The sequence below is a fragment of the Anoplopoma fimbria genome, chromosome 9, assembly GCF_027596085.1.
Source record: "Anoplopoma fimbria isolate UVic2021 breed Golden Eagle Sablefish chromosome 9, Afim_UVic_2022, whole genome shotgun sequence".
Classification (NCBI taxonomy): domain Eukaryota; kingdom Metazoa; phylum Chordata; class Actinopteri; order Perciformes; family Anoplopomatidae; genus Anoplopoma; species Anoplopoma fimbria.
The window spans coordinates 25053210-25080471 of NC_072457.1; the positions used below are offsets into that span (position 1 = coordinate 25053210).

Consider the following 27262-nt stretch of genomic DNA (forward strand, 5'->3'; position numbering starts at 1 on the left):
CGTACACAGTCTCACACTGTTTGTTTGGTCAGAGACTTATTGTAATCGCCTTTTTGAGGTCGTATTACTGTGAGTGCTTGATTATGACACATTGACTTATATACATTGACTATGACACTATGCGACAAGCCGATGCCCGTTTGCATAGGGCAAAAGTCAGACCCCATTATTCAACCATTCTATGTAAATCCCTGATCCCTCATCTTTTCTGCTTACTAAGAAACTCTGTGCTTTCTGGATTCCCTTGTTTTCTTTAATCCTCCTCCTCCTCCTCCTCCTCCTCCTCCTCCTCCTCCCTGTCCAGCGTCACCTCTCCCTGGCCTGTATCTCACAGAACAGCGTGCTCTCTTCCCATAAAACCCGTGACACAAATGTGAGTCACGATGGTGAGGTGGCAAGAGGTGAAAAAAACACTGTGGTTTGCTGCTATTAGGCCTACTTCTCTTTAGAGGAAGTAACAAACAGACAAAGGAAGGAGTATCATTATCAAGTCAGCAATTCTCAATAACCTGTAGCCTTGCTGTTTTGTTTCTTCTGTGCTGTTAAAGAGATTAGAGAATTAAATCACTTCCTGGCTCACTGCGGACCTTATTCACCAAAAATCTTCTTCTTTATTATAGGAGCTCAGCCTCCAAAGGTTGATGCAAGAGTGGAAATTCCTTTCCAAAGTAACAAAATTGTGCAAAAGAGTGAGGGATAGAACTCAATGTTCTCCTATTAGTTGCTCTGTGTGTGGGTGTATGTGTGTTTACGGATAAAGCAAAGGGAAAAGAGGACTAAGTGAGCAATGAGAGAAAGAGAGAGAACTTACGTAAAGCTACAGTACCTTTCTCTTTTCCTAGATGGCTGATCCGTTTTCAGCGACACCTGTGCTTAATCGGGTGTCAGACGTTCAAGCAGCTGGCAGCTTAGTGTGATAGACCAGAAAAAAACACATGCACACACATAACAGTTTGACAGACGGGAACATAGGAGGTTAAACCTACGCTGACCTGTTGTTCTTTCTCAGCGCGCCTCTTCGGTCACCTTTGACCCCAATGTTTTTCTTCTTTCGCCCCCATTTCTCCTTTGCCTCCCATTCTCACCTTCATCTTTAACTCTAAACTGTATAAATGGATAAAATATTGAAGATAGTATAGCTGTAAATAAAGTAATATATGATAAGTAGGAAATAAGAACATAATCATGATCATTTGAAATAAGCTAAATGGCAAGCAATTAATGGATAATAAACATACATTTTTTTCCGTTTTATGTTTCATTGTATGTACTTTTTCAGGATTTATTAATTGTGCACAGGAACCAACATTACAGTGTTAAAACCTCAGCTGCATAGTAAAGATGCCCTTTTCTGTCTAACAGAGGGATGTGAGGTCGGACCCCAAAGTCGTTCAGGAAGTCTCAGCTGCAACCTACAATCTTCTGGAGAGCCTGGGAGCACTGGCCGTGGAGGTAGATACAACACACACACACACACACACACACACACACACACACACACACACACACACACACACACACACACACACACACACACACAGAGCGAGATAGAACCTGATTTACACAGTTTATAACATTTACAAACAGGACGACTGAAATATTTACATCCAAAGTTCAGCCTCCTGTAGTAATGTTTAAAATCAATCCTTGCCTGGAATCAGTTAGTCAGTTTAATTACTAAAAGGTCACATGAGGTAGTACAAGTTGAGGCAGTTGGGTCAGGGTCATATTGGCAATAAACACAAATATGTCTGCACACACTGATTTCTCGGAATTTCATACAAGTCATACAAAGGGTGAATTGCTGCAAATGTTTAACAGGAGCAAAGAGCAAAGCAGGTAATCCTTCTGTTCAAGTGAATAATGCCAAAGAAAAGGAAAAAGAGGGATCCATACAGAGTCAAGGCACACTGTTTCATTGGAAAAGAAAAAAGATTTTTAGAAAAGCAGCAAAAATGGTTGCATGAAGACAAATCTGGCGCATGTTAACTGTACTCTGGTCCTCCTCAAGGTCAGCTGACCATTATGTGTCCACATGAGTCTTTTGCATTTCAACATTTAGCCACGATAATAGAGGCTTTGTTCTAGCACCGTGGGCTTGGATTCTCTCTGGATCACATTCCCCTTTTGTGTTTCTTTGTGACAGCAGGCATTATCTTTTCTGGTTGTTCGTTCTCCCCATTTCATGAACGTGATATCAGGATACGCCTTCAGGGATTTCCCGAAAATTGGCACAAACGTACAAAGGGATGAACTGATAAGACTGTGGTGGCCAAAAGTCACTGTGACCCCCCCCAAAAAATGTTTGTGGTCATTTTCACACAAATGTCTAAGAGGATAAAATGATGACCTTTGGATCAGACATGGATGCAAACTGCGACTCAACCTCATATTACTTTTATAACAAATTACCATCTAAAAATCATAAAAGGTCTGCAAATAATATCGTTCTCAAACTTAAATAAGAACAAGGTGTGTGAAATGGTGCTGACAAGAGCCTTACTCAGCCAACAACCAGGTGCACTGCATACGCACACAGTTAAGGATCACATGCATACACACTCTCTCACACACACACACACACGCACACACACACACACGCATGCCAGACCTAAGCCAATGTAGCCCAATCGAAGCTGCTGGAATGTACAAAGAGAGGAGAGCGGCTGCAGTCGCTGGTGCAAACGCACGCCGCGCACAACACAACTCTCTTTCTCTCAGGCTCCTGCTCTGCTGAGTTAGCAAAACATAAAGACCCAGCTGGGTGTGTGTGTGTGTGTGTGTGTGTGTGTGTGTGTGTGTGTGTGTTCGCTGGTGTAATTGTGCTTCCTGTTTAAGCAGCTGTTAGAACATCAGTGAGCTTGTCTTTTCTTTTGTCCTCAACTACAAATGTCACAGCCGTCACTAGCTGTTCATGTTTGATTAACAAGACAAAAGCGGAAGAAATGTTAACCAGAATCACTCTTGAACAACTTCCTTTGGGGTTTCTGGTTGTTTTCAAGTTGTACCTAAACTTGCTATGGTTGATCTTTTATACTCCTGTGGAGACTTGGTGATCATTTTAGGCTGACGGTGATTCAGGCTGAACATGTTAACGCAGAGTGCCGTATTCACTTAAAAATGATCTATTTAATTACTGATTAACATTCCTCCTCAGTATGTATTGTTTTGTTGGAAGAAAATGAATGGGTTTGCTCATCTGGTTGGTAGATGAGGTAAGCGGCTGGCAGGATGGAGGAATGCACTCATGTAACCTTATCTGCATTTACCATCTGCAGCCTGTGTTTCAGTCCAGGGCTTATCCCTGATGGAAGGCAAAAGAACTAAAGTGGTCAGTGAAGGAGAGATGTAGAAATACAATATTATATGTACTTTGACAGCCGGGAATAAACCAGCATTATTCTACATTACAAGCATCAAGAAAATGAAGGTCCAAGTCAGTCTGAAACAAGTTTATTTGCACTTTAAAAAATAGGCAGAGTTTCCATCTTTTCCTCATCAATATTGCTCAACAGCCTTTCATGCTCTTACGTTTCTTGTTACTAAATCCTAATAAATTGTGTTATTCTCCTTAACCCTTTTTCTCTGTTTGTAAGTAGATTATTTTGTTTAGCTCAGAACTGGCAGTACGGAGATTTGAACTCCTAATAATCTGGACTCCTACTCGTTCCCGAACCATTAAGTTATCTTATACTGAACTCTTCATTATGAGAGGTGTTAAAAAAAAAAAGGTTCATTTATTTTTTTCCTTTACTAGCCTAACAAATTCATGCTGATTTAATCAACATGCTTCTCGGAAACATTAGTGCCATTTATCTTCATTGTATTGTGTGCCCTAAGTAGCTTAAGAGGATGCTTAGCGTGGCGCTAAAGAGTGTCTGAATAAACTCCAGTAACCTCTCCGTCTCGTAACCCGATCGCTGGCATCACGTAGAAATCTACCACTTTATATCTGGAGGGAAGTTTTATTTAAATCTCTCAATTCAGTTGACTCTTTTTACATGGTGGGAATACAAAGATATGTTATTCAACGTAAAGCTTTACACAGACGTCTGTTTGCTTTTTACTGCTTTACATTAAGCAGTTTATTTATTTTCCTCTGTCTTGAGGGGGTTACTGTTGTTCGATAGAGCAGCAGTGGACCCTAGACAAACTAATCATACTCTAAAGTCTGAGAATATTCAGCTTTAGATGTGGTTCAAATGTATCACTTCATGTTAACATTGTATATATGACTGGCACCTGAGCTGCTCTGGTCTAAATACCTGTGGGCTGGAGTGGAATATGAACTTTAGTAACCTCACACAGGCTCAGCTACTAGGTTACACTGGGACAATCCTCTTCTGCTGCCTGCCTGCTTGTCTGGGGGGTGTGTGGGGGTGTGTGTGTGTGTGTGTTTTCTCACCTAGTCACCCAAGGTAAGATGAGAATCATCCCTGAGGCAATAACGCACATATTGAGTCATAAAAAAGCATTTTCCATCACAGGCAAAATGAAAACACACATTTTTGGCAAACGCAGTCGGTTGCACAGACGCGCACAACCCTGTGTGTGTGTGTGTGCATGTGTGTGTGTGTGTGTGTGTGTGTGTGTGTGTGTGTGTGTGTGTGTGATCAGTGTGAAACCATAACAGGAGGAACAAAATGGTGGCTGAGGTTTCTGTAAGTCATTTCTTTATTTTTGCAGCTACTGTAGCCTCTGGCAATGAAGAGTTGAGGTCGTGTACTTACAAGGAAACATATGTTACAAGTTGGTATGCACACTCCAAGACGTTGTCCATGCATAAACACGCACCGACAACATCGCAAGAAACAACCCCTACGGACAGACTCAGACATGCACCCAGTCCAACACAACACACACATTATTGCACCCAGTTTTTTGCATGTGAAAGAGCAGGAAGGAGGCGGTTTGATGTGGCTGCAAAGCAACTGCATACAGAACGATCTCAGGGAGTGAGGTGTGCGTGTGCGTGTGTGGACGGTTCTCTCTCAGTCTCACTTTCTCTTTCTCCGAAAACAGTGCTGAATATCTTGTTGACGGGGAGAATGAGAATAACATGCTGCAGACTGGACAGCTTATTTGAAAGGACACAGTCGACAGCGAAAACACTGTTATTTGTCTTGAAAAAGTGTCCGCCTGTTAATGTGTTTGTGCGTCCACGTGTGTTTGTGTAATGAGTGTGTGTGTGTGTGTGCACAGTAACAATTGTCAGTATAATAAGCGCTCTAATTATGGAGCCTGCAGAGTTTTTCCTATTAGGAGAACGACCGATAGTAACCTCTCTTTGTTCTCGCTCCTTCTGCACTCCTTTCAAGATCCTGCTCTGCTGCAACCTCCTATGGTCTTCCTTTCTTTCTTTGTCTCTCAGCTTCTCCCATATGTCTCTGCTCCTCCTCCCATATTCACCTCAGGAAAAGGTGTGATTTTCTCCACCTTTAAGTCCCTCACACACCGAACTTTAGCTCATCGTCAGCCCAAGTAACCGCCCTGCAGTTCACGCTTTGGCAACAAAAGCTCCCCTCTTCTTTTGCCCTTTCTTTGTTTTATTTGCACAAGAAAAAAACAAAAAACCCCTCCTTTCATTCCTCCTCTATCACGAGTTGGTGACATAATTACATGTGGAGTTGACCAGTTTGGAGACATCAACGGTGGAACTTGTCTCTTGCCCTGTAGTAACCCCTGTGTGAAACAAAATGAACTCGCTGCTCCCTTCAGCCTGATGTAACGCTGACTTGATAGCGGATGTTGATAGTCTATCAAGGACAGATTTTCTCCTTAGACTAGAGGAATTTGATTTGAAGTTTTCGTGAACATGACCTCAGAATTTGATGTTAAAGTTCGTGGAAAGGTCTAATAATTGTCACAAGAAAAGGAAACCTATATAGGAGTATAATAGGACTTTTACAGTAGCCTGTACAAGTATGCTGTGTTGTGATAACGAGTACTTCACTGCCCCCAAGCCTTCAGTACTGAGAATGTTATTAAGAAGAAAAAGCTGCATAGTGGGCACTTAAAACCTAATAACACCAGTAAATACAGGACAAAACTTATACACTTAAAGACATTTCATGACCTTACATGATCAGTCACTTTTTAAATAAGACAGGGTGTGATAACATCTCCTTTTGGAGAGACACACACACACACACACACACACACACACACACACACACACACACACACACACACACACACACACACACACACACACACACACACACACACACACACACGTGGGGGAGGAAGATAGGACTGGGGACATCAGTTAAATTTATCTTAGTCATGCAGACGGCTAGGTGCTAAGTGTCTCCAGCCTACCATGCAGTACTTGACTTCCATAAATACCACTCAAAGTGTACAAGTGATGACTTTAAATAACTTCAAACACACACACACACACACACACACACACACACACACACACACACACACACACACACACACACAGGGTTCATTTAAGCAGCCTCTGTTGTGACAGGTGATAGCCGTATATATATTAACACTTTTCACACTGAGCTACAGCATGTGAGACATGTGAGATACCCTGAAGGAGGAAGCATGGACACAGCAAGTTTGAGCACAGATGGCGCCGATATGACAGGCAGTACATTGAGCAAACTCGATAACAGTACAGAGAGACCTTGTTCTGTAGCTGGAGGCTGATATTAGCTTGGACTTATTTCACAGCCATGAGCGATATAACTCCCAGACAAAAATCATTATCTGCAAAGTTAATCTCCTTTTGTTAAGAAGTTCAACTTTTCATAATCCATGTACTTTAAATCACCTTTTAGCTTGACAGTAAAAGACACTTCCAGCCACATATCCCAAAATAAGAGTATTCATGAATTGGATATTAGATTGTATGACGTTTAGAGCCAATATTTTATATCTAAAAGGTGCTTTATGGGTCCGGGAGATGTGTCTGTGTGTATTTGTGTCGCCTATCCTATCAAAGTCTGACTTGGAATGATATATTTACCGACTAAGTTACAGCCTTTGTCATGCTAACATTTCTGTTTGTGTCTCTACCTCCAGCTTGCCAGTATGAAAAGTTGGAAGGACATGCGTAAAGAGATCCTGTATCTGACTGTGAATGCAACAGGCTCTCCAAACCAGATGTACCAGGCCGTGTCACGTATTGTGTGCGGACACCCCGAAGGAGGCGGCCTCAAAATCAAGTCTCTAAACTGGTACGAGGACAACAACTACAAGGCCCTGTTCGGAAACCATGGCAACGACAGCGACAGTGAAACACCCTCAGCTTACGACAACTCTTCCAGTGAGTGTCCAAACTACCTCAAACAACCCCGTTTTGTACCCCTTTCACAGAGCCTTTGTCATTTTACCATATAATTTAGGAGACGGTCAATTTTCAATACTCTAAATCTGTGTGTTTACTTTTCCAGCTCCCTATTGTAACAGCATGATGCGGAGCCTGGAGTCCAGCCCCATTTCCAGGATGATCTGGAGAGCCCTGAAGCCGCTACTCATGGGGAAGATCCTGTACACCCCAGATACTCCAGCCACACAGAGAATCATCCACGAGGTACAAAAAAAGGCCCCCCTCTCGTCTCTGTGAACCCCCCACCATCAGAATCATGAATGAACCCCCAGTGACTAAGGCTGGGCGTGTTTGTGTGTGTTGCAGGTTAATAAGACCTTCCAGGAGCTCGGCGTGCTCAGGGACCTCGGAGGGATGTGGGAGGAGATGAGGCCCAAAGTGTGGAGCTTCATGGAGAATGGCGAGGAAATGGACATGGTCAGGGTAAGTGGGATGCAATGGTTGAACACACACATATACAAACATCAGAGCTGTGTTATCACTTGTCTTCCTGTTTACATTAGGGGGTTTAACAGTAATCGGTGAATCTCTTTGATTTAAATATAATTATGTCTCTGATGTCATGCTGAAGCTTCTGTAGAGGTCACCACCCAGGCTTCTGTAGTATAGGCCATGTTATGATTATATTAACAAAAATCTGACCCGTTATGTCAGATATTATCCACTTCTGGGTTACTCACAGGTCGATTAAAGTACTGAAGACAGAGGCTGACAGAAGTCCACTTTCATGTCTTTTGGAAAAATCTAAGAGGGGGACTAACAAGAGACTAAAATGCAGACAGACAGTTCACCCGAAAGGGCCAAGAAGTTTAAGTCAACCACAAAACTTGATTAATTAAAACAAAGAATGGAGGGATTTTAACCATAAAGCAAACAAGGTTTGGCCCCATTTAAACCATTTGTCGTCACTCTGATCACATCACACACCAAGTGTTGGTTTCTTGTACGCAGCACTACTTGATCTCGATATAGGTCTACGGGTATACAATTACAGTCGCTCTACCAGAATGAGCCATTTATAAAGTCTGTATCAGATGGCAAATAGGTCATAACATGGCACTCCCTAGATAAAAAAATTTTTACAGCTTTTTTGCCACAACTCCATGAGTCCTATGTAAATTACATGAGTACCACTTCCACCTAGTGGCTAAAGGTGATACTGCTAAATACCTTCACATAAAAGGTTTTTGCTCAGATGATTAACTGTAAATAAAGAGCCCCGGACCTCTAAATAACAATTAGAAGCATTTGGAAACATGACAACACCATTAGTTTGAATTTGTTTTATACACTTAGTATACTAGAGTTCTATTTTGTTCTTACTTCCTGTAAGTCGCTTTGGATAAAAGCGTCTGCTAAATGACTGTAATGTAATGTAATGTAATGTTCTCCTGTTTGAAGAATAACAGGGCTAAGCCTTGAATATTATTCCGTTTTGTTTTTTATTTGATTATATGGCTGTCTCTGCTTTTTAGCCTGTGTCTGTCATGAAATGGTATTCTCTGCCAGTAAAACTGAAAATGAATTTGAGAGAAGACTGTAGCACAGATCAAAGATCATCTTACAGCAGTAAAGTAGGTCACAAGCCACACAAACAGCAATAATATCAAACAAGCCTTAAGGCATAAAGTGACTATCGTTTGACCTACCTTTTACAGCTCAGGAAGAAGTAGCTTAAGAAGGGAAGTCTTATGCCTTTTATTTATCGTAGCGAGTAACTGTACATTGACTCTCTATAATAAACAATATAACCCTTCCTCTTTGCAGACGATGCTCCAGAATAACGCCAGTGCTGCGTTCTTTAATGACCAGCTCAGTGGGACTGAGTGGCGTGTGTCAGATGTGTCGGCCTTCCTGATGAAGGTCTCAGAGGACCAAAGACCTGCTGGATCCGCCTACACCTGGAGAGACGTCTTCAATGAAACCGACCAGGCCATCCAGACCATCTCACGCTTCATGGAGGTTAGTGTGTTAGTGCAGGATGCGTGACACCATCGCACAGAACCGAAATGTTCTGTTAAAGCAGCGTGTGCAATGATGGCAAGTGTGTTTTTTTATTTTTTTTCCAGGACACATATTCAGTGCATAAAATTCCAAACCAAGCGTGTGAAATTATATTACTGCGTAGCCGTCCTTGTCTTCCATCTGAAGTTGTGTCTGTAAATAGCTGTTACCCAATATCTTCCAAGAAGGTCAAGAGGGCAAAGAAAACTACGTGGGGAAATAGGTTAAATGCTAATTGCCCAAATAGGTCATCGCATTACACAATCATCCAATATTTTATTGATTTTTTTTTTATTCACTTTGAACTGCATTATCAAACCCGGCGCCACTATCAAAAGCCTTGAAATCAAATGTTCTTCCCCCTCCTTCCCTCACCAAATCGAATCATTGTCATGCTGAGTTTGTCACTGCTCCCTGTTCTCTGCGTATTGGGTCAGCATGCCAGAGCCAAGTCTTAAGCGATCAACGACCACCCCTAAACTCCTCCGCCAAATGTTAATCAATGTTTGCTCCCAAATTAACTGTTGACTTACGCATCTGTGTGAGGGGGATTTCTTCATTGAGATTCCAATAAACAAACATCAAGGTTCAGTGGTTAATGTGTACTAATAGCCTTGTGGGTTCCCTCTGATATATAATGATTTGATCTATAATGATCAGATTAGCTAAATGAGTGATTATGTTTTTCAGTGAATAGACCGAAGAATTAAAAAGAGGGAATTTAAAAACCATAACTTGAGGGCAATTAGTTGTCACACTAATGATTTAACTCCAGGAATTTTTCTTTGACTGTTTAACAACACTGCAAACAACCCACTGACCTACTCTTACCCCTTATGGAGGCCACATAATGTATGTGTAAACTGACATTCCTTACACTTCTATCTCAAGGCCTTAAACAACCATAAAAGCAGTCATGCCTGAAGGATAAGGAGTTCCCATGCTGTATTTTTTCATCACGCCTTCTGAACTCATTGGCTTCTCACACAGTATGAGGGTCAGCTTGTGTCAGCTAAGTGAGAGGCTAATCTGTAGGAGGTCTCCACAAATCGGCTCAACAACTCTGTTGTGGTTACTCAGGGAGTTTGTGTAAAAGGGTAGAGAGTTCATTGTAATTATCACCTACTGAGCAATATTTGATGAGGAAAGAAGGTGTTTGTGTGAGCGGGATTTTTATGATTTTTAAAAGTCCCAAAGGGTCTCTCAAGAGATGCTCTTATTCAGAATGACTTGAACAAAACAGAATTAGGACATTCAGCCTTTGTAGAGATAAAGCTTGAGACTCATTTACTTCTCGCTCTCTTAGGACAGAAATCATTACATGCATTCTTTCTTTGTCCATCCTTCTTTAACTGTGTGACAAAGACCTTCATGCAACATTTACACCCATCAACACCTCATGCAAATGCTTTTTCATTCCTAGTAAGTCTTTTAGAGTAAAAACATGCCGTAACCCCCCCCTCTCTCTCTCTCTCTCTTCCTTTCAGTGTGTCAACCTGGACAAGCTGGAGCCAGTAGCTAATGAGGAGAGACTGGTCAACAAGTCCATGGGTCTTCTGAACAACCAGAAGTTCTGGGCCGGAATCGTGTTTCCTGACATCGCCCATGGCAACAGCACTGAGCTGCCTCCCAACGTCAACTATAAGATCCGCATGGACATTGATAACGTGGAGAGGACAAACAAGATTAAGGACGGGTAAGAAGCTGAGCCCCAACTATTGTTGAATTACAGATCTTTTGCAGATTTTTTTTTTTTTTTATTTGCTAACTGACTTTAATTTTGCTTTGCAGCTATTGGGACCCCGGTCCTAGGGCAGACCCCTTCGAGGACCTTCGGTACATCTGGGGTGGATTTTCTTACCTGCAGGACGTCATCGAGCATGGAATCATCAGAGCCATCACCGGCACCAAGGAGAAGACGGGCATCTACATTCAGCAGATGCCCTACCCCTGCTATGTTGATGACATGTAAGTGACCAATGTGCAACGAAAGACTATAATCGCAACTCACTGCTGTCAAGTTAGTTTAAAACACGCATAAACAATATTTACTTTATTTCAGCTTCCTGCGGGTGATGAGTCGGTCCATGCCTCTCTTCATGACCCTGGCGTGGATGTACTCGGTAGCCATCATCATCAAGGGCGTGGTGTACGAGAAGGAGGCGCGGCTCAGGGAGACCATGAGGATCATGGGTCTGAACAACGGCATCCTGTGGCTCAGCTGGTTCATCAGCAGCTTGATCCCGCTCCTGATCAGCGCCGGCTTGTTGGTGGTGTTATTGAAGGTTCGTGTTGCCACGGAAACGCACATACACTTTGGCATCATGCAGGAATGTCGGCACATTGTAGAAAACGATCGAACGTACTGACACTGATCCGTGCTGATGTTTGCAGATTTAACTTGATAGTCACTTCATCGTCTAGTTATGTCATCAAATTGTTGAAAACAAGTGATATCATACTGCTGTAACCAGGGAAATATTACATTTTTTCTATTTTTCTCCCCCTTCCACCCTTTTTCAGATGGGAAACCTGCTGCCTTACAGTGACCCAGGCGTGGTGTTTCTTTTCCTGGGATCCTTCGGCGTCGTGACCATCATGCAGTGTTTCCTCATCAGCACTCTGTTCTCTCGTGCCAACTTGGCAGCCGCCTGCGGTGGCATCATATACTTCACGCTCTACCTGCCCTACGTGCTGTGTGTCGCCTGGCAAGACTACGTGGGCTTTGGAGCGAAAGTTTTAGTGGTGTGTAGAAAGTTAAATGCATACAGCATGTGTTGAGCGTTGTATCCAGTTATTTTTCTGTCTCCGCTAAACTCCGTCTTCTTTGTTCTTCTCACAGAGTCTGCTGTCTCCGGTGGCGTTTGGTTTTGGCTGTGAGTACTTTGCCCTGTTTGAGGAGCAAGGGGTGGGCATCCAGTGGTCCAACCTGCTGGCCAGCCCCTTGGAGGACGACAGCTACAACCTGACCACCTCTATCTCCCTCATGCTGTTCGACGCTGTGCTCTACGGAATAATGACCTGGTACATCGAATCTGTGTTCCCTGGTGAGTTGTGGATACGGTTTACTATATAGCACTATTTCCCTAAAGTGCTTAATCGATGATGTGCAGTTAAATAGTTAGGGTACTGAAAAATGTCCCTCTATTCCAGGTCAGTATGGGATCCCCAGGCCTTGGTACTTCCCTTTCATGAAGTCGTACTGGTGTGGAGAGAAAGAGAACACAAACATCTCCACCCCTTTGTCAAAGAAGGGCAACGCTGAAGGTACAGTTCACAATCATCATCATTACTATTTATTTGTCTTTCTGTTTTAGGGAGGAATTTCAGATATAAAATCATCAGAGAAAATTGTCTCAAGCTTATGTCGTTAATTAAATGGCATTGTCCCTGTCTTTATTTGATCCACAGCTGTGTGTATTGAGGAGGAGCCGAGCCACATCGAGCCAGGTGTTTACATCGAGAATCTGGTGAAGGTCTACAGCCACGGAAAGAAGCTGGCCGTAGACGGACTGTCCCTGAGGTTCTATAAGGGACAGATAACCTCCTTCCTCGGCCACAATGGAGCTGGCAAGACCACAACCATGTAAGATTATACACACATTGTCCGCAGTTCATCTAGAAACGAGTAGAAAGACTTTTTAAATCTACTCCGTTGAGACCGCAATTGATACTGATCGTTTATGTGCCTCCCTGTTGTCTGATAGGTCAATCCTGACTGGGTTGTTCCCACCCACATCTGGCACAGCCTACATCCACGGCAAGGACATCCGCAGCGAACTCAGCACCATCCGTCAGAATCTGGGCGTCTGCCCCCAGCACAACGTTCTTTTCAGCATGTAAGTTAACGGCAACAAGGACTGGATTCTTTGCCCTTTGTGGCATTCTTGTGCATTTGGTTAACCGTTTCATTTGTTGGTTTGCTGTAATCCAGGCTGACGGTGGAGGAACACATCTGGTTCTACGCCCGTCTGAAGGGGCTGCCGGAGGAGAAGGTGAAGGCTGAGATGGAACAAATTGTGAACGATTGTGGACTGCCTCACAAACGACATTCCCGCACCAGCACGCTCTCCGGTCAGTTTGAATTCTTTACCTTTTTAAATTGTTTCACAAGTCATGCCATAAAGGGAGATTTCCATGTAGATAGTGATTTTAAAAACTGTCTTGTCTCCCTGTTGTCTTTGTAGGAGGGACTCAGAGGAAACTATCAGTGGCCCTGGCTTTTGTTGGTGGATCAAAAGTTGTGATCCTGGATGAACCCACTGCCGGGGTCGATCCCTACGCACGCAGGGGCATCTGGGACCTGCTGCTTAAATACAGACAAGGTAAATACAAGTGATAGCTGGTGCACAGTCGGTAACAGTTACAAATCATTTTTTTTTAAATTGAAGTTAATTCTGCGGTTTGTAATTTTAAATGTGTCCCTATGTTCCTCGTCAGGCCGCACCATCATCCTGTCCACTCATCACATGGACGAGGCCGACATCCTGGGTGACCGCATCGCCATCATTTCCCACGGCAAGCTGTGCTGCGTGGGCTCCTCGCTCTTCCTGAAGACCCAGCTGGGCACCGGCTACTACCTGACCCTGGTCAAGAGAGACTACGACTTGACGCTTCAGTCCTGCAGGAATTCCGCCAGCACCGTGTCCTACATCAAGAAGGCCGAGAAGGTAAGAGAGATGTTACAGAGAGCGCAGGTTTTTAAAAGATACAAGAGAAGTTGTCTCCTTTGCAGTGTTTTTAACTTAAAAACGTAACCTTTTACCCTTTTTTGTCTTTGGTTCAGGAGGACAATGTATCAGAGAGCAGCTCAGATGCTGGTCTGGGCAGTGAACCAGAGAGCGAAACCACCACTATTGGTAAGAACTGACTTTAAAATTGGACAAGTTTATTCCAGTAAAATGAACTTTGAAAGGCATATAAGATGATGATGTTTTCTCATTCCCTCTCACCAACCTCTTTCACTTCCTTCACTACAGATGTGTCCCTCATCTCCAACGTGATATTCAAGCACGTCCACGAGGCTCGCCTGGTCGAGGACCTTGGTCATGAAATCACCTATGTCTTGCCCTACCAGTCAGCTAAAGACGGAGCCTTTGTAGAGCTCTTCCACGAGCTGGATGACCGCCTTACCGACCTGGGAATATCAAGCTATGGAATATCGGATACCACCCTGGAGGAGGTAAGAAGCAGCTGGTCTAAGTAGGGCCTTTTATAGTAAACACTATCGAAAGTAGAATGAAACTGACACATATCAGATGTAAAACTTAACTTTGTGTGGATGTTTGATTTATTGTTTGTATGCTTCCACAAATGTTTAAATCGTGTGTCTTCCAATTCCACAGATTTTCTTGAAAGTGGCTGAGGACAGTGGAGTAGACGCTGTTGAGCTCTCAGGTGAGATTTCTGATGCATTTTAAAGATTCACAGCACTTAAACACTTCACATCTGTATTAAAAAAACATTATAACACCCTTGTTTTAAATGTGTATTAGCAAAACTAGTACTTGCTTTTAGGTTACTGGATTATTGTGGGGGGTTATCTTGAACCTCAATATTAACATGTTGACCCTCGTGTGGCTGCAGATGGAGTCGTGCCGACCAGGACTCGTCGCCATCATGCATTCGGAGACCACCAGAGCTGCCTGAAGCCCTTCACCGAGGACGACTTTGAATTCAACGACTCTGAAGGTGACCCAGGTAGAACTGCACTACCCAGCATGCAGTGCAATGATAGTGACAGAGCTGTTGCTATCATTGCTTTTACCCTATGTTCGCACCCGAAGGTGTATTTTACCAAAAATATGTATGGAAAATTAAGAAACATACATCACATCCCAGATTTTAATGGAGAAAAAGTGCACATTTCTCTTTGTTTGAAAAAAAAACTAGACTAGTGTTGCAAAGCAAACAAATCAGTTGCTTTGTGCCAGTGAAAGTGCAATTTTTTACTAGCAACTTATTAGCAATATTACAGAATCAGGGCACAGACAAGATGAGTTGTTTGCTCATAAGTATTTTGTCATCTGTGTCCAGAATCCCGAGAGACCGACTGGCTCAGTGGAAGCGATGGCAAAGGCTCGTATCAGGTCAAAGGCTGGAGTCTGAAGAGACAGCAGTTTGTTGCACTACTCTGGAAACGATTCCTCTACGCCCGGCGCTCCAGGAAAGGCTTCTTTGCTCAGGTATACTGACGCTATTTCCATTGCACATTCCATTGCATTGTTAATGTACAGTGTATCAATGTAAGCCTTTCTGTCTTCCATGACAATCTCACTTCTCTCACTCCTCTGAGAGTGAAGCAGTAGTCCTGAGGTGGGTCGTTTGTCATGAGTGTAAGTTGTAATGAAATGATCTGATTTTTCCAGATTGTTCTTCCGGCCGTGTTTGTGTGTATTGCCCTGGTGTTCAGCCTGATTGTCCCTCCGTTTGGAAAGTACCCAAGTCTGGCTCTGGATCACAGCATGTATGGAGAACAGTTCACCTTCATCAGGTGAGAGACCATTCCAAATGAAAAATTGTATTTTCCTTCTTTCCATCCATGTTTCTTTAGTTCTTGTACAGAAAAATATATTTCTGCTCATTCTTTACATTTAACCATTAAAGCACTTTTTAATCTTCAACTCACCTGAATCAAAGCATTCCCTTTTTTTAAGTCAAAAAATAACATTTTCTAAAGAAACATCTTATTTCAATCTACAAAGTGCACAACTCATTAAATATGTAAAAGATTACCTACCTGCACTAAGGGTTGCACATGTGCCCTAACTGATGTGATTCAAACTCAGCAACTGCTGACAACTTTTGTTGAACACGGCCTTTACATTTTATTACTGAAATGTGGAAATAAAAATACAAGTTGTGGTGTCAGAAATTGATAATAAACTATTCTAAATGTCTATCTATTATTAGTAGACATCCAGATAATTCAACCTGTCTTCAGTCTTAACATAATGATAGAGCTGGACAACTGTCGTTTAAACATCATTTGTTTGTGTATTTCCACTTCAAGTAAGTTAATTAATGCTCTGTGATATTAAATGCAATGGGTTCTCTTTGTGTTTGTAGTAATGACCTACCTGAAGACCCTCACGTCAACAAACTACTGGGAGCTCTGACAGATAACCCAGGATTTGGAACACGCTGCATGGAAGGACAACCCATACCGTGAGTTTTAAGAAAAAAAGATTAAAATGTATTAAGGAAAATAGAAACACGTAGATCTACAGTTGATGTGAGTTCAGTTTCAGCAAAAAAAAACAATATGGTGGTTTATACATACGCATAAAATGGAGATATAACTTTATATCTCTGTGCTCCAGTGATTCCCCCTGCACAGCAGAAGAGGATGAGTGGTCGGCCCCGGAAGTCTCTCAAAGTATAGCGGACTTATTCGACAAAGGCAACTGGTCCATGGAGAATCCCTCTCCCATGTGTGAGTGCAGCTGTGAAGGACGCAAAAGGATGCTTCCTGAGTGTCCTGCCAGCGCTGGGGGACTTCCACCACCTCAGGTTGGCGACACAAAATGATTAAAAAAGTCAAAACTGAAGTGTTAATCGATCTAAAATTACAAAGACAAAAAAAATAAAATGTTAATTTGTTTTTCTTTTTTTTTTTGTATATACAGATTAAGATCACCGCCCAAGATACTCTTCAGAATTTGACCAGCCGAAACATCTCTGACTATCTGGTTAAAACCTACGCTCAGATCATTGGCAAGAGGTAACACTCAACTTACATTTGTTTGGCACATTTGAATTTGTTCGTATTCTTGATTCATCTTATCATGTTTTATTTAATAAAAAAAAAAATATTCTCTTTCAGCCTGAAGAACAAGATTTGGGTCAACGAGTTCAGGTACATTATCAGACACGATCTATCTTGAGCTAATTGGTCAATCATTTTGAACTGAGTGCCTGTCTGCTGTGTGTCCTTCGCTGATATTAAAATGAATGTTCTCTACACAGATATGGTGGATTCTCGTTGGGCGCCAGGAGTTCTCAGTTCATGGCCCACACAGACGACATTGATGATGCTATCACTCAACTGACGAGGCGTTTCCGTCTGGAGAGAGTAAGACACTTCATTACATTAATATTTTACACACTGCACCAGCAAAAAATGATATGCTACATTTTTAGTTAGTGTCATTTTACCCATGTGCTAAGGAAGACCTTCTCCCTCTCTCACCCTCTAGGGAACTGCAGCGGATCGTTTCTTTCACAGTCTCTCCAGTTTTATACAAGGGTTGGACACCAAGAATAATGTCAAGGTCAGCACTTTCTCACACACACACACACACACACACACACACACACACACACACACACACACACACACACACACACACACACACACTCCCTCACCAAATTATGATACAATATGCTTCATTCAGTCTATTCTGCTTTGTGGCTTAATTAAGGCTGATAAAAGATCCACAGCTTCAACTCCATACTGCTGAGACATCTCTTGCTTTCTTAGGGGGGTTCTTATTCATGAATTACAAATATTTTGTATTTCTCTTCATTTATATAAACGTGTCTTTGTTGAGGAGAATTTCAATGACAAACCTTCATTTTACTCCTGCAGACTTATGACACTCACAAAGCCTCTTAATTTATTCCAGTCTGGCTGGTATTTCCTCTAAAGGTTACAAACACTAACATGCCTCTCTATTTCCAGATCTGGTTCAACAACAAGGGCTGGCACAGCATCGGTTCTTTCCTCAACGTGATGAACAACGGCATCCTGCGGGCGAGTCTGCAAGCCGACCAAGACCCCACCAAGTTTGGCATCACCGCCTCCAATCACCCGCTCAACCTCACCAAGGAGCAGCTGTCACAGGTCGCATTGTGAGTATTCAGGGAGCGCACTGATAATGTGATAACAGTTCTATGGCCTTTTTTTAAAGAGACATCGTCCGTCACTCTAACACCTTCCTCCGCTCTGTTCTCAGGATGACGACATCGGTGGATGTGCTGGTTTCCATCTGCGTGATCTTCGCCATGTCCTTCGTCCCTGCCAGCTTTGTTGTCTTCCTCATCCAGGAGAGAGTGAACAAGGCCAAACACATGCAGTTCATCAGCGGAGTGCAGCCTCTCCTCTATTGGCTGGCCAACTTTGTCTGGGATATGGTAAGACATTTTAGTCCAGCTGCTCCACTGACTCCTCCGAAAACCAGATTAAACACAATTAAGAAATGTCTAAATATAACATTATTGTCTTGATATAAATAAAGCGTTTCAACCATTGTTCACCCTCTTCCTCTTCCTCTCTTGCAGTGTAACTACATCGTCCCGGCCACACTGGTTATCATAATCTTCATCTGCTTCCAACAAGACGCCTACGTCTCCTCCACCAATCTGCCCGTTCTGGCGCTGCTGCTGCTACTCTACGGGTAAATTTGACCGGCGCTCAGTTTGTTTTGGCTCTTCCTTTCTCTAATTCTTCTAACCTCGGCTAATCTAAAATGATCTCCGTTTCTCTCTCCAGATGGTCGATCACCCCTCTCATGTACCCAGCCTCGTTCTTCTTCAAGATCCCCAGCACGGCCTACGTGGTTCTGACCAGCGTTAACATACTGATAGGGATCAACGGCAGCGTCTCCACATTTGTTCTGGAGCTGTTTGGAAGCAATGTAAGTAATGTCTCCAAGTCATTTTTGATTCAGTTAGTTGGAGTAGCAACAGATTGAGAGAGAAGCTTTTGAATGCAAACTAAGAAATGATTGATTGAATGCTTCACCCCTCACGACTGAATATTAACTGTTAATATTCACTTTATTCCTTTTTAAGGAAATCGGTGGCATCAACGACATCCTGAAGAACGTGTTCCTCATCTTCCCTCACTTCTGTCTGGGCAGAGGACTGATAGACATGGTGAAGAATCAGGCAATGGCCGACGCTTTGGAGAGATTTGGTAATTACAGAAGACCTCTTTAACAATCTACCGCAAATGTATCCTGTGATATGAATTTTCTAAATGTTCTCTGGTTGTGGTTGTGTCTCTGTAGGTGAAAACCGGTTCCGCTCCCCTCTGGCCTGGGACATGGTGGGAAAGAACCTGTTTGCTATGGCCATAGAGGGCCTGGTCTTCTTCACTATCACTGTCCTCATTCAGTACCACTTCTTCTTCAAGGCCAGGTGGGTGAAACCTTCAATACACATTTTTTTTTTCCTTAAAACAAAGTATCCATAACTAAAACATTACAAATCAATACAGCTAGATCTGTCTCTTTAATCCCCTCTGGGTGAAGGCTGTAACTAAGTCTGCCCTTTGTGTGACCTCTCCTCCCTTTGCTGCCTGTGATTTTCCAGGTCATCCACCAGTCATCTGAAGCCTATTGGAGAAGAAGATGAGGACGTGGCCAGAGAGCGACAGAGGATCATGAGCGGAGGAGGAAAGTCAGACATCCTGGAGCTCAGAGAGCTCACCAAGATTTACAAAAGGAAACAGAAGCCGGCAGTGGACAGACTGTGTGTCGGCATCCCCCCTGGAGAGGTACGACACAGACGGGATTCTAAACCGGGAAAACACAGGCTTTCTTTAGTACACATAAACAGTTTGTTAAGAGGATGATACATCATGATCAGCAGATAGAATGAATGTCGTAAAGAAACTCTATATTCCTGTTAAAATAAACATACGACGTCCCTCTTCTCCTGCAGTGCTTTGGTTTGCTGGGGGTGAATGGAGCAGGAAAAACAAGCACCTTTAAAATGCTGACTGGAGACTCTATGGTGACCGGGGGAGAGGCTTACCTGGCTAACAAGAGGTAAGACACATACCTCCTCAGAATATAAAATACATCCAATCATCTGTATTAGAATGTATATATTATTCTAGTCTATCCAAAGGGTGCTACTGGAAAGAAGTAGTAGTTACAATGATATATTCTTAGGATCAATTATGTAATTAAAGGCACTTAAAAATCCATAATGGAATAATAAGCAAATTCTTCAAAGAAGCTAATTGGGAATTGAATATTTTTTTTATTCAATTTGGAGAAAACTTACTACAAGGCTACATTTAGTTTAAAAAAAAAATATATATATATATATTTTTTTGCTTTCTCTGAAACTAAATTAAACTCTTATGTTTATCTCACTCCAGTGTAACCAAAGAGATCGACGAGGTGCATCAGAACATGGGCTACTGTCCTCAGTTTGATGCCATCAACGACCTGCTGACCGGCAGAGAGCACCTGGAGTTTTACGCCATCCTGAGAGGAGTGCCTGAGAAGGAAGTCTGTGAGGTCAGTAACAAACGCCACACATGAACACGCATGCATGGGCCTACTTTATTTCCATGTTGTATTGAACTTCTTGTATTGGTCATTTATATATATATAATATAACAACTCTACTTTTGGACTCTTGTTTTTCTATTTTGGGTTTCTGAGGCATTAATGAGTCTATACAAATAAACAGACAGACTCTATTATATGTCAGTCATTTTGTATGTACAAAAGAAAAAGAAGATGGTTGACACTCATGATAACTTCATTCTGTCCACTAGGTGGCAGAGTGGGGCATCCGGAAGCTGGGTTTGGTCAAGTATGTGGACAAGTCAGCGGGCAGCTACAGTGGAGGAAACATGAGGAAACTGTCTACTGCCATCGCTCTCATAGGAGGACCACCTGTAGTCTTTTTGGTAAGTAGAACATGTTCTCATACACAAAATAGTTCGGTGTTATTATTTTCGCATAAAGCTGGGAGGCAGTGTGACCCCGTGTGACCGTACGTTGTAGCAGCAGCTGAGCATCTGCTGCTTTCTGTTCACAGGATGAACCGACCACGGGCATGGATCCTAAAGCACGGCGCGCTCTGTGGAACGCAATCCTGAGCATCATCAAAGAGGGACGATCTGTAGTCCTGACCTCTCACAGGTTAGACTTGCCATCCGGATTTACATCTTCTCAATTAATAGAATTAATATATTTTTGTGGTTAATGGACGTGGTTACCTCAACGCGACTGACCTCATCCTGGTGTGTTCCTGTGTGTTTTGCAGTATGGAGGAGTGTGAAGCACTTTGCACCAGAATGGCCATCATGGTCAACGGCAGGTTCCGCTGTCTGGGCAGTGTGCAGCATCTCAAAAACAGGTAGGAACACTCCCCCCAAAATAGCGCTTCACAAAAGCTCACACGTATGAGAGCAGTTTTCTTTAGATGTCACTTTGAAAGTTCAGTTGAATGACATGTGCTTTGCTGCATTCCTCTCAGGTTTGGCGATGGCTACACCATCATCCTGCGAGTGGCCGGCCCGGACCCAGACCTCCGGCCGGTGATGGGGTTCATCGAGCGGGAGTTGCCTGGCAGCACGCTGAAGGAGAAACACCGCAACATGCTGCAATACCAGCTGCCCTCCTCCCTCACCTCCCTCGCCCGCATCTTCTCCCTGCTCTCTAAGAACAAGGAGGACCTCAGCATAGAGGACTACTCCGTCTCACAGACAACTTTAGACCAAGTAAGCGAGTGCGCCCAAGGCTCCTGAGTATAACTAGACTGTGACTCTAGTATGGGCTGAGTCTAATTTCCCTTTCCTCTTCTTTTCCCTCTCGCAGGTTTTTGTAAATTTCGCCAAGGACCAAAGTGATGAGGACCATCTGAAAGAGGCCCATCTGAACAAACGGGACGCTGTGGTAGTGGACATTTCCAAGCTAAACACTTTTCTCACGAACGAGTCGCGGGAGAGCTGTGTCTGATTCCACAACATAGCATCATGGGAGTCGCTACGCTTCACCCAACCTCCCACCAGCACGGATAAAACATGGACCACTAACCTGCGTGGGAGACGAACTATGTGCATTTTTTTATTTCTATTTTTTAGTCTTTTTTAATTGTTCATTTCTCAGTGGACCTGCATTTCAGCGCACAGCCTCTTCAAAAAGGCAGATACTGCAGGAAATGTGACACTGACGCAATGAAAACTCAATGCAAATCAATGCAAGAAATATACAAGAATATATTTAAGATGAGGAGATATTCGTGTGAGGGTTGGAGACTGGTGCTTCTCCTTCACTAGACGTACGGAAAGAAAGAAAAGACTGAGAACGATTGAAACAACAGCAGGATTATAATGCAGCGCTAGAATGGGACGTTTTGTAGCCCTGCTGCGTACTCAATGGACATGGCCTCGGGGGTGATGGAAGGAAATATCTCTAGTTTTTAATCCCGGTTCCTAAAAGTAGTTAGCAGTAGTCAGTGGGAATGTTTATGTGTGCTGCTCTGTATCGTGAAATCACGACAGCGTAAAACGAAACAAAAAAATAATCCAGATGATTCACTGCCAACTGCTAAAAGACGGACTGACTGCTTTTTTTTATTCAGGGTCAAACCTCTATCGAGCTCTCTTCATTACCAAGCACAGTTGTTATTATTGTGCAAATGATGGTAAAACGAGAAAAAGCATTTACAATCCAATTGATTTCAGTCACAATCATGCGACATGTTAATTTGTACTAATTCGTTTTTTTGAAGGTAATTTAATTCTAATAGACAAACTTAACCTCTACGGAGTATATTTTTTTTTCTTTCTTTGTTTGGATAATAATTAAGATTAATAACCAAGTGGTCTGTTTTCATTTGTTGTTCTTTGCGTCCTTGACATTGTCCAGCACAGTGCCTATACTGAATCAAGGTGGAGAGAGAGAAATCGGAGCACTCCATTTAAAAACAACAACTACAATGTATGTAGGCTGCCCAGGAATGTATAAGACAGATGCCATCAAAGCACAAAAAAGGGGCTTTTTGTGAAGATGATGAATGAAACTTAACTGTTTTTTCAATCGTGTCCTTCATTGTCAAAAAACAAACAAAACAAAAATATCTTGTGGTTGCTTGATGTCTGTACTTAATGTGCAGTCTGCTATCCTGGCTTGTTTTTACTCGCCCTGCTCTCTTGAAACGAACTGAAGGCTTATCAGAGTGGACGAAGGATGACCATCGCAAACTGGAAAGTTGGGACTTCAAGGAAAAAAAAACTAAAGGGTCACTGAAGAATTTGGACAAGTTTCTTTGAAAGTTCATTGGAAATATATACCTGCATGCTTTCCACTGGGCCACACACCTGGACTTCCAGCACTTCTGTGTGTGTGGCGAAGCATGCTGTAAGATCAGCTTGTAAAAGGAGCGGAGTTGTGCTTCAATATTGTGGGATTTCTGGCAAATAATGTATCAGTGGAGTCTAAATCCAAAATTCTGTTGTTGAGAAAAAAAAAAAAAAAAAAAAAGCAATCTGTATCAAAAATGTGGTTTTTGGGAAAGATGAGTCAGATGGAAATGTTCCTGCAGGTAAAACTGTAGCTCTCATTCACGCAGACCTAAAGATGGTGACTTTTCCAGTGACGCATGCTTTTATTCATGCCTGTGTGAGGGCACGATGGGAGCGTTCAAGACCTGAGCCAGCATCCGGTGTGGATATTATGTACAGTATCGACTTTGTGACGTCGAGTCAAAAAAAAAAAATGATGTTACCTGTGGAGTGAACAAACTATCTGTGCCAAATGGAGCTGAATATATATACCTTTGATCCACCAGCATAATGCGGAGGAGGCAACTGTTAGTTGACGTTGTGCTTTCATTTCAGGGCTTCATCCGTTCAAACAAAAAGCACACATTATGTCAAATGTGTGCTCTCTCATTCAGTTTTTTTATCTTCTAGTCATGTTGCCAAATCCTAAACTTTCCGTCTGTCCACATGGATAAACTGCCACTCTGACGTTAACCGTTGGTTACTCTTAATTTTTAGGGACGTGAGGTTGACAAACTTCAGACTAAATTATCTTTCCAGAGCAAGTCGACAAGCCAGACTACATAAACAGGGACCACGTGAATTACAGTTGTGCTTGTAATGCTTTATAGTCCAGAAAATAGCATCCAGGGTTTAAACTGACCACAGATTGTCATTTTGGGTTCTCTGTGTCAAATCAAAAATCCCTCAGCTAAATGTGAGCACTTTTTAGACTTCATAGCCTGTTGTGTCAAAGACGTATTAGTAGGGATTTGGTCGAGTTAACAATTCTCTGCACTGGAACACAGGTATACAATCAGAGAGAAAAAATGACGCTACACCACTGCATTAAAAACCTCAGTTTGAAACTTGAAATCAAGATTGAAGGCTTGCACGTGATTGAGACAAATGCGTGAAACGGTGAAAGAGTGGAGACAGTAGTGAGATAAAGAGAGACATGCAGGACAGAATAACGGTGGTGATTTTTCTCTTCTCGTGCTCTATATTGTTATTATTTGTTTACATTTTTAAGTATTAAACAGCTGTTTGAGTCTGTTACGCATTGTGTATAGTTACTCTTTACGTTAATGAATAAAAAAGTTCATACATTTTGAAAGAAAGAGCATCTCCTGAGTTGATTATTTTGCATTTTGTTTGTCTAGTTGTGTACTAGATACAACAAATGACTGAACAAAAGATTACTGTGTGTATGTGTGTGTTTGTGTGCGTGTGTGTGTGTGTGTGTAAATGTGTGCTGATGACTATAAATTTCTAGAGTGTGCTTGTGTGTCTATTACCACCTGCTGTGTTCCCACACTCTCTCTCACACACACACACACACACACACACACACACACACACACACACAATTATGTTTCCAGTAAAAACAGACGCGCTCAGACGTTTCTGTCAGTTATTCATCCACAAACATCATGATCGGGAGAGTTGTTTTTCTGGGACTCCTGCTCATCTGCGTGGCTGCAGGTAAGAAATAAAAACACACTTTATCTGAGGTCATTTTACGTTATAGTTTTAGGGTTTTTTACAGATTAAAGTTTATGTCTAAAGATTTATTTATTTTAAAAGCCATAGAATGAAAAACACACAGTCTAATAAAAGTATTTAGCCACTGTGGAAGTTAAGTTCCATTGCCTTACACATTTGTGTCAGTGTATTTGACACTGATCAACTATATAAAAAAAAGAATTTGATGTGAAAGTGAAAACAGACATCTACAAGGTAAAATTAAGAGAAATAGAAAATACTTGTTTGCAAGCTTTTTGTAGGCATTTACAGTATATTATTTACTCACATTTAGGGATATCAAATATGTAAAATCATGTGTATAGCAATATAACATATAATATATTCCGTATTTATAGTATAAATATCAGTAATAGATCAGAGGTACCAATAACAGGGACTATATTAAAATGTATCACGGGTAGAATACTTGCCTTAACAAAGCATATATCTAGTTTAAGTATCTGGATGTAGCTTTGCACGCTAATTAAATACTTTTTTTTAGAATCAGGTGGTTTGTTTATGCATTTGCATACCTACAATTATGGTTTAAGAAGTCATCTGCTTTCTTTACAGATGCTGAGGAGAACTCTGGAGTCTTGAGGAAGGTGTGTGTGCATTAAGAAGGGTGTGAGTGTGTGTGTGTAAGAGACCAACTGATTTAAAAGTAGAGAAGTATAAACTATTTTACTCAATCCATTTCAAGATAAGATAAGCTAATATAATCCTTTATTAGTCCCGCAGCGGGGACATTTGCAGGATTAAAGCAGCAGAGAGGAAAGTGAAACAAGAGACACAGTAAAAAAACAAGATCAAAACAAGTATTATAAATAAGTAAATAAGTATTAACACAGTAAAGAATATTAAATAACTTAAAAAAAGTTTAAAAAATCCACAATAACTAAGATATTTTATATACAGACAGAATAATTGTAGTATTTTACAGTGGATTGCACATATTTTTATATTGTACAGATTTATATAGTAATTTTTGTGTGGTCTACTGGACATGCAAATATGTACTATGGTGAGTGAGCTTTCTTCTCAGGTAAAGAAAACAAAAAAAGGTGAGTCACACCAGATCTTGTGTGTACCTCTCTCTGGCAGCCGTCCTGTCCGGACAGAGGGGAGATCTTGGCCTGCCCTCTGAACCTCGCTCCTGTGTGTGGCAGCGATGGAAACACCTACGCCAACGAGTGCACCCTGTGTGTCCAGAGACAGTGAGTACCAGCTGCTATAACCTCCTGGCATTCACAAACAAGGCTCAACTATATCCAAGTCGACTGGATGGAGGATAGGGTCCTGCAGTCGCCCTCTGGTGGAGGATTACCAATCTACAGTCACAATGCTGAACCCTGATTGGCTGACAGCAGCAGCTGAATCAAACGACTGGAAGCTTTACAGTTTTGTCTATTATTCACCTCTTTGTCTTTGTGGTCATCACTAGAGGATAATGATGGGAAATTTTTGTCAAGATATGATTCTGCATTGTTGCTTTCAAGAGTGACACAAATACAGCAAAACATATTTGCAGAATATTTAAATTAAATATACATTCATGGCTTGAAGAGAGCCAGTCGAATAGTTCTTATGTCAGGGACAGCTTTTGACGATGTCATGTCAAAACCTTTTTCAAATCACACATAAATTGTCTTTTTTGGGTGAAGTGACTCTTTTGAAAAAGTGCTCTTTGTCTCTGTTTCTATGTCTCAGTCCTTCAAACCTATAAAACACAATTTCTTGTATCAGAAATCCTCATTGATGGCTTTTTCAAACACTTTTTCTCCACAGTTACTCGCCTAATCTCCCACAGTCATCCATAATGAGTTTATATAAATTGTGATTTCCCAGAAAAACATTGATACAACTAAACCAAATCAGAAATAATCACAATCACGTGTCTTGTCATGTTCCTCTCTACAGAATAACCAGGGCGGAAATTTTGATCGCCAAAGAGGAGAGTTGCTGACCAGTGCAGCCAGGGGGTGATGTCAGCGCCAAAGTGACCAAACAGGATCTGATTATCGACCCAACATGGATCTGTGAAATTACATTTCCTAAATGTTTGTCATTGCAATGAGTAATAAATGTCTATCAGCAGTATTAAACATTCTGTTGTTTCTTTTTTTAAAACAATAAAATCCATATCCCAT

At 42.0% G+C, this 27262-nt stretch overlaps 2 protein-coding genes across 5 annotated transcripts in view; both read left to right on the forward strand.

Annotated features, from left to right (window-relative positions):
• The window catches only part of LOC129096247 (phospholipid-transporting ATPase ABCA1-like), a 40270-nt gene extending 15564 nt beyond the window's left edge, over positions 1-24706 (forward strand). For 3 of the 4 annotated variants that reach the window (XM_054604973.1, XM_054604975.1, XM_054604974.1), the window contains exons 8-49: positions 1363-1452; positions 7042-7285; positions 7413-7552; positions 7655-7771; positions 9116-9310; positions 10840-11048; positions 11144-11320; positions 11415-11637; positions 11876-12097; positions 12195-12399; positions 12506-12619; positions 12764-12938; positions 13060-13191; positions 13287-13426; positions 13540-13677; positions 13793-14022; positions 14139-14211; positions 14332-14534; positions 14698-14749; positions 14939-15052; positions 15389-15537; positions 15721-15845; positions 16421-16519; positions 16675-16864; positions 16981-17075; positions 17178-17210; positions 17321-17426; positions 17551-17625; positions 18036-18205; positions 18310-18487; positions 18635-18750; positions 18846-18990; positions 19148-19271; positions 19366-19495; positions 19670-19853; positions 20021-20127; positions 20466-20607; positions 20871-21005; positions 21137-21240; positions 21365-21457; positions 21578-21821; positions 21919-24706. In XM_054604973.1, the coding sequence (XP_054460948.1) occupies positions 1363-1452; positions 7042-7285; positions 7413-7552; positions 7655-7771; positions 9116-9310; positions 10840-11048; positions 11144-11320; positions 11415-11637; positions 11876-12097; positions 12195-12399; positions 12506-12619; positions 12764-12938; positions 13060-13191; positions 13287-13426; positions 13540-13677; positions 13793-14022; positions 14139-14211; positions 14332-14534; positions 14698-14749; positions 14939-15052; positions 15389-15537; positions 15721-15845; positions 16421-16519; positions 16675-16864; positions 16981-17075; positions 17178-17210; positions 17321-17426; positions 17551-17625; positions 18036-18205; positions 18310-18487; positions 18635-18750; positions 18846-18990; positions 19148-19271; positions 19366-19495; positions 19670-19853; positions 20021-20127; positions 20466-20607; positions 20871-21005; positions 21137-21240; positions 21365-21457; positions 21578-21821; positions 21919-22059 (6078 nt within the window). In that variant the 3' untranslated portion in view covers positions 22060-24706. The remainder of the gene's footprint in view (positions 1-1362; positions 1453-7041; positions 7286-7412; positions 7553-7654; positions 7772-9115; positions 9311-10839; positions 11049-11143; positions 11321-11414; positions 11638-11875; positions 12098-12194; positions 12400-12505; positions 12620-12763; positions 12939-13059; positions 13192-13286; positions 13427-13539; positions 13678-13792; positions 14023-14138; positions 14212-14331; positions 14535-14697; positions 14750-14938; positions 15053-15388; positions 15538-15720; positions 15846-16420; positions 16520-16674; positions 16865-16980; positions 17076-17177; positions 17211-17320; positions 17427-17550; positions 17626-18035; positions 18206-18309; positions 18488-18634; positions 18751-18845; positions 18991-19147; positions 19272-19365; positions 19496-19669; positions 19854-20020; positions 20128-20465; positions 20608-20870; positions 21006-21136; positions 21241-21364; positions 21458-21577; positions 21822-21918) is intronic. The other variant, XM_054604976.1, reaches the window with a different exon arrangement.
• Positions 24707-24990: 284 nt separating this feature from the next.
• Positions 24991-27257, forward strand: spink4 (serine peptidase inhibitor, Kazal type 4). The gene is made up of 4 exons (XM_054605170.1): positions 24991-25070; positions 25686-25717; positions 26217-26329; positions 27033-27257. The coding sequence occupies exons 1-4, from the start codon at positions 25019-25021 to the stop codon at positions 27076-27078; spliced, it is 243 nt and encodes an 80-aa protein (XP_054461145.1). The 5' UTR covers positions 24991-25018; the 3' UTR covers positions 27079-27257.
• Positions 27258-27262: the final 5 nt, after the last annotated feature.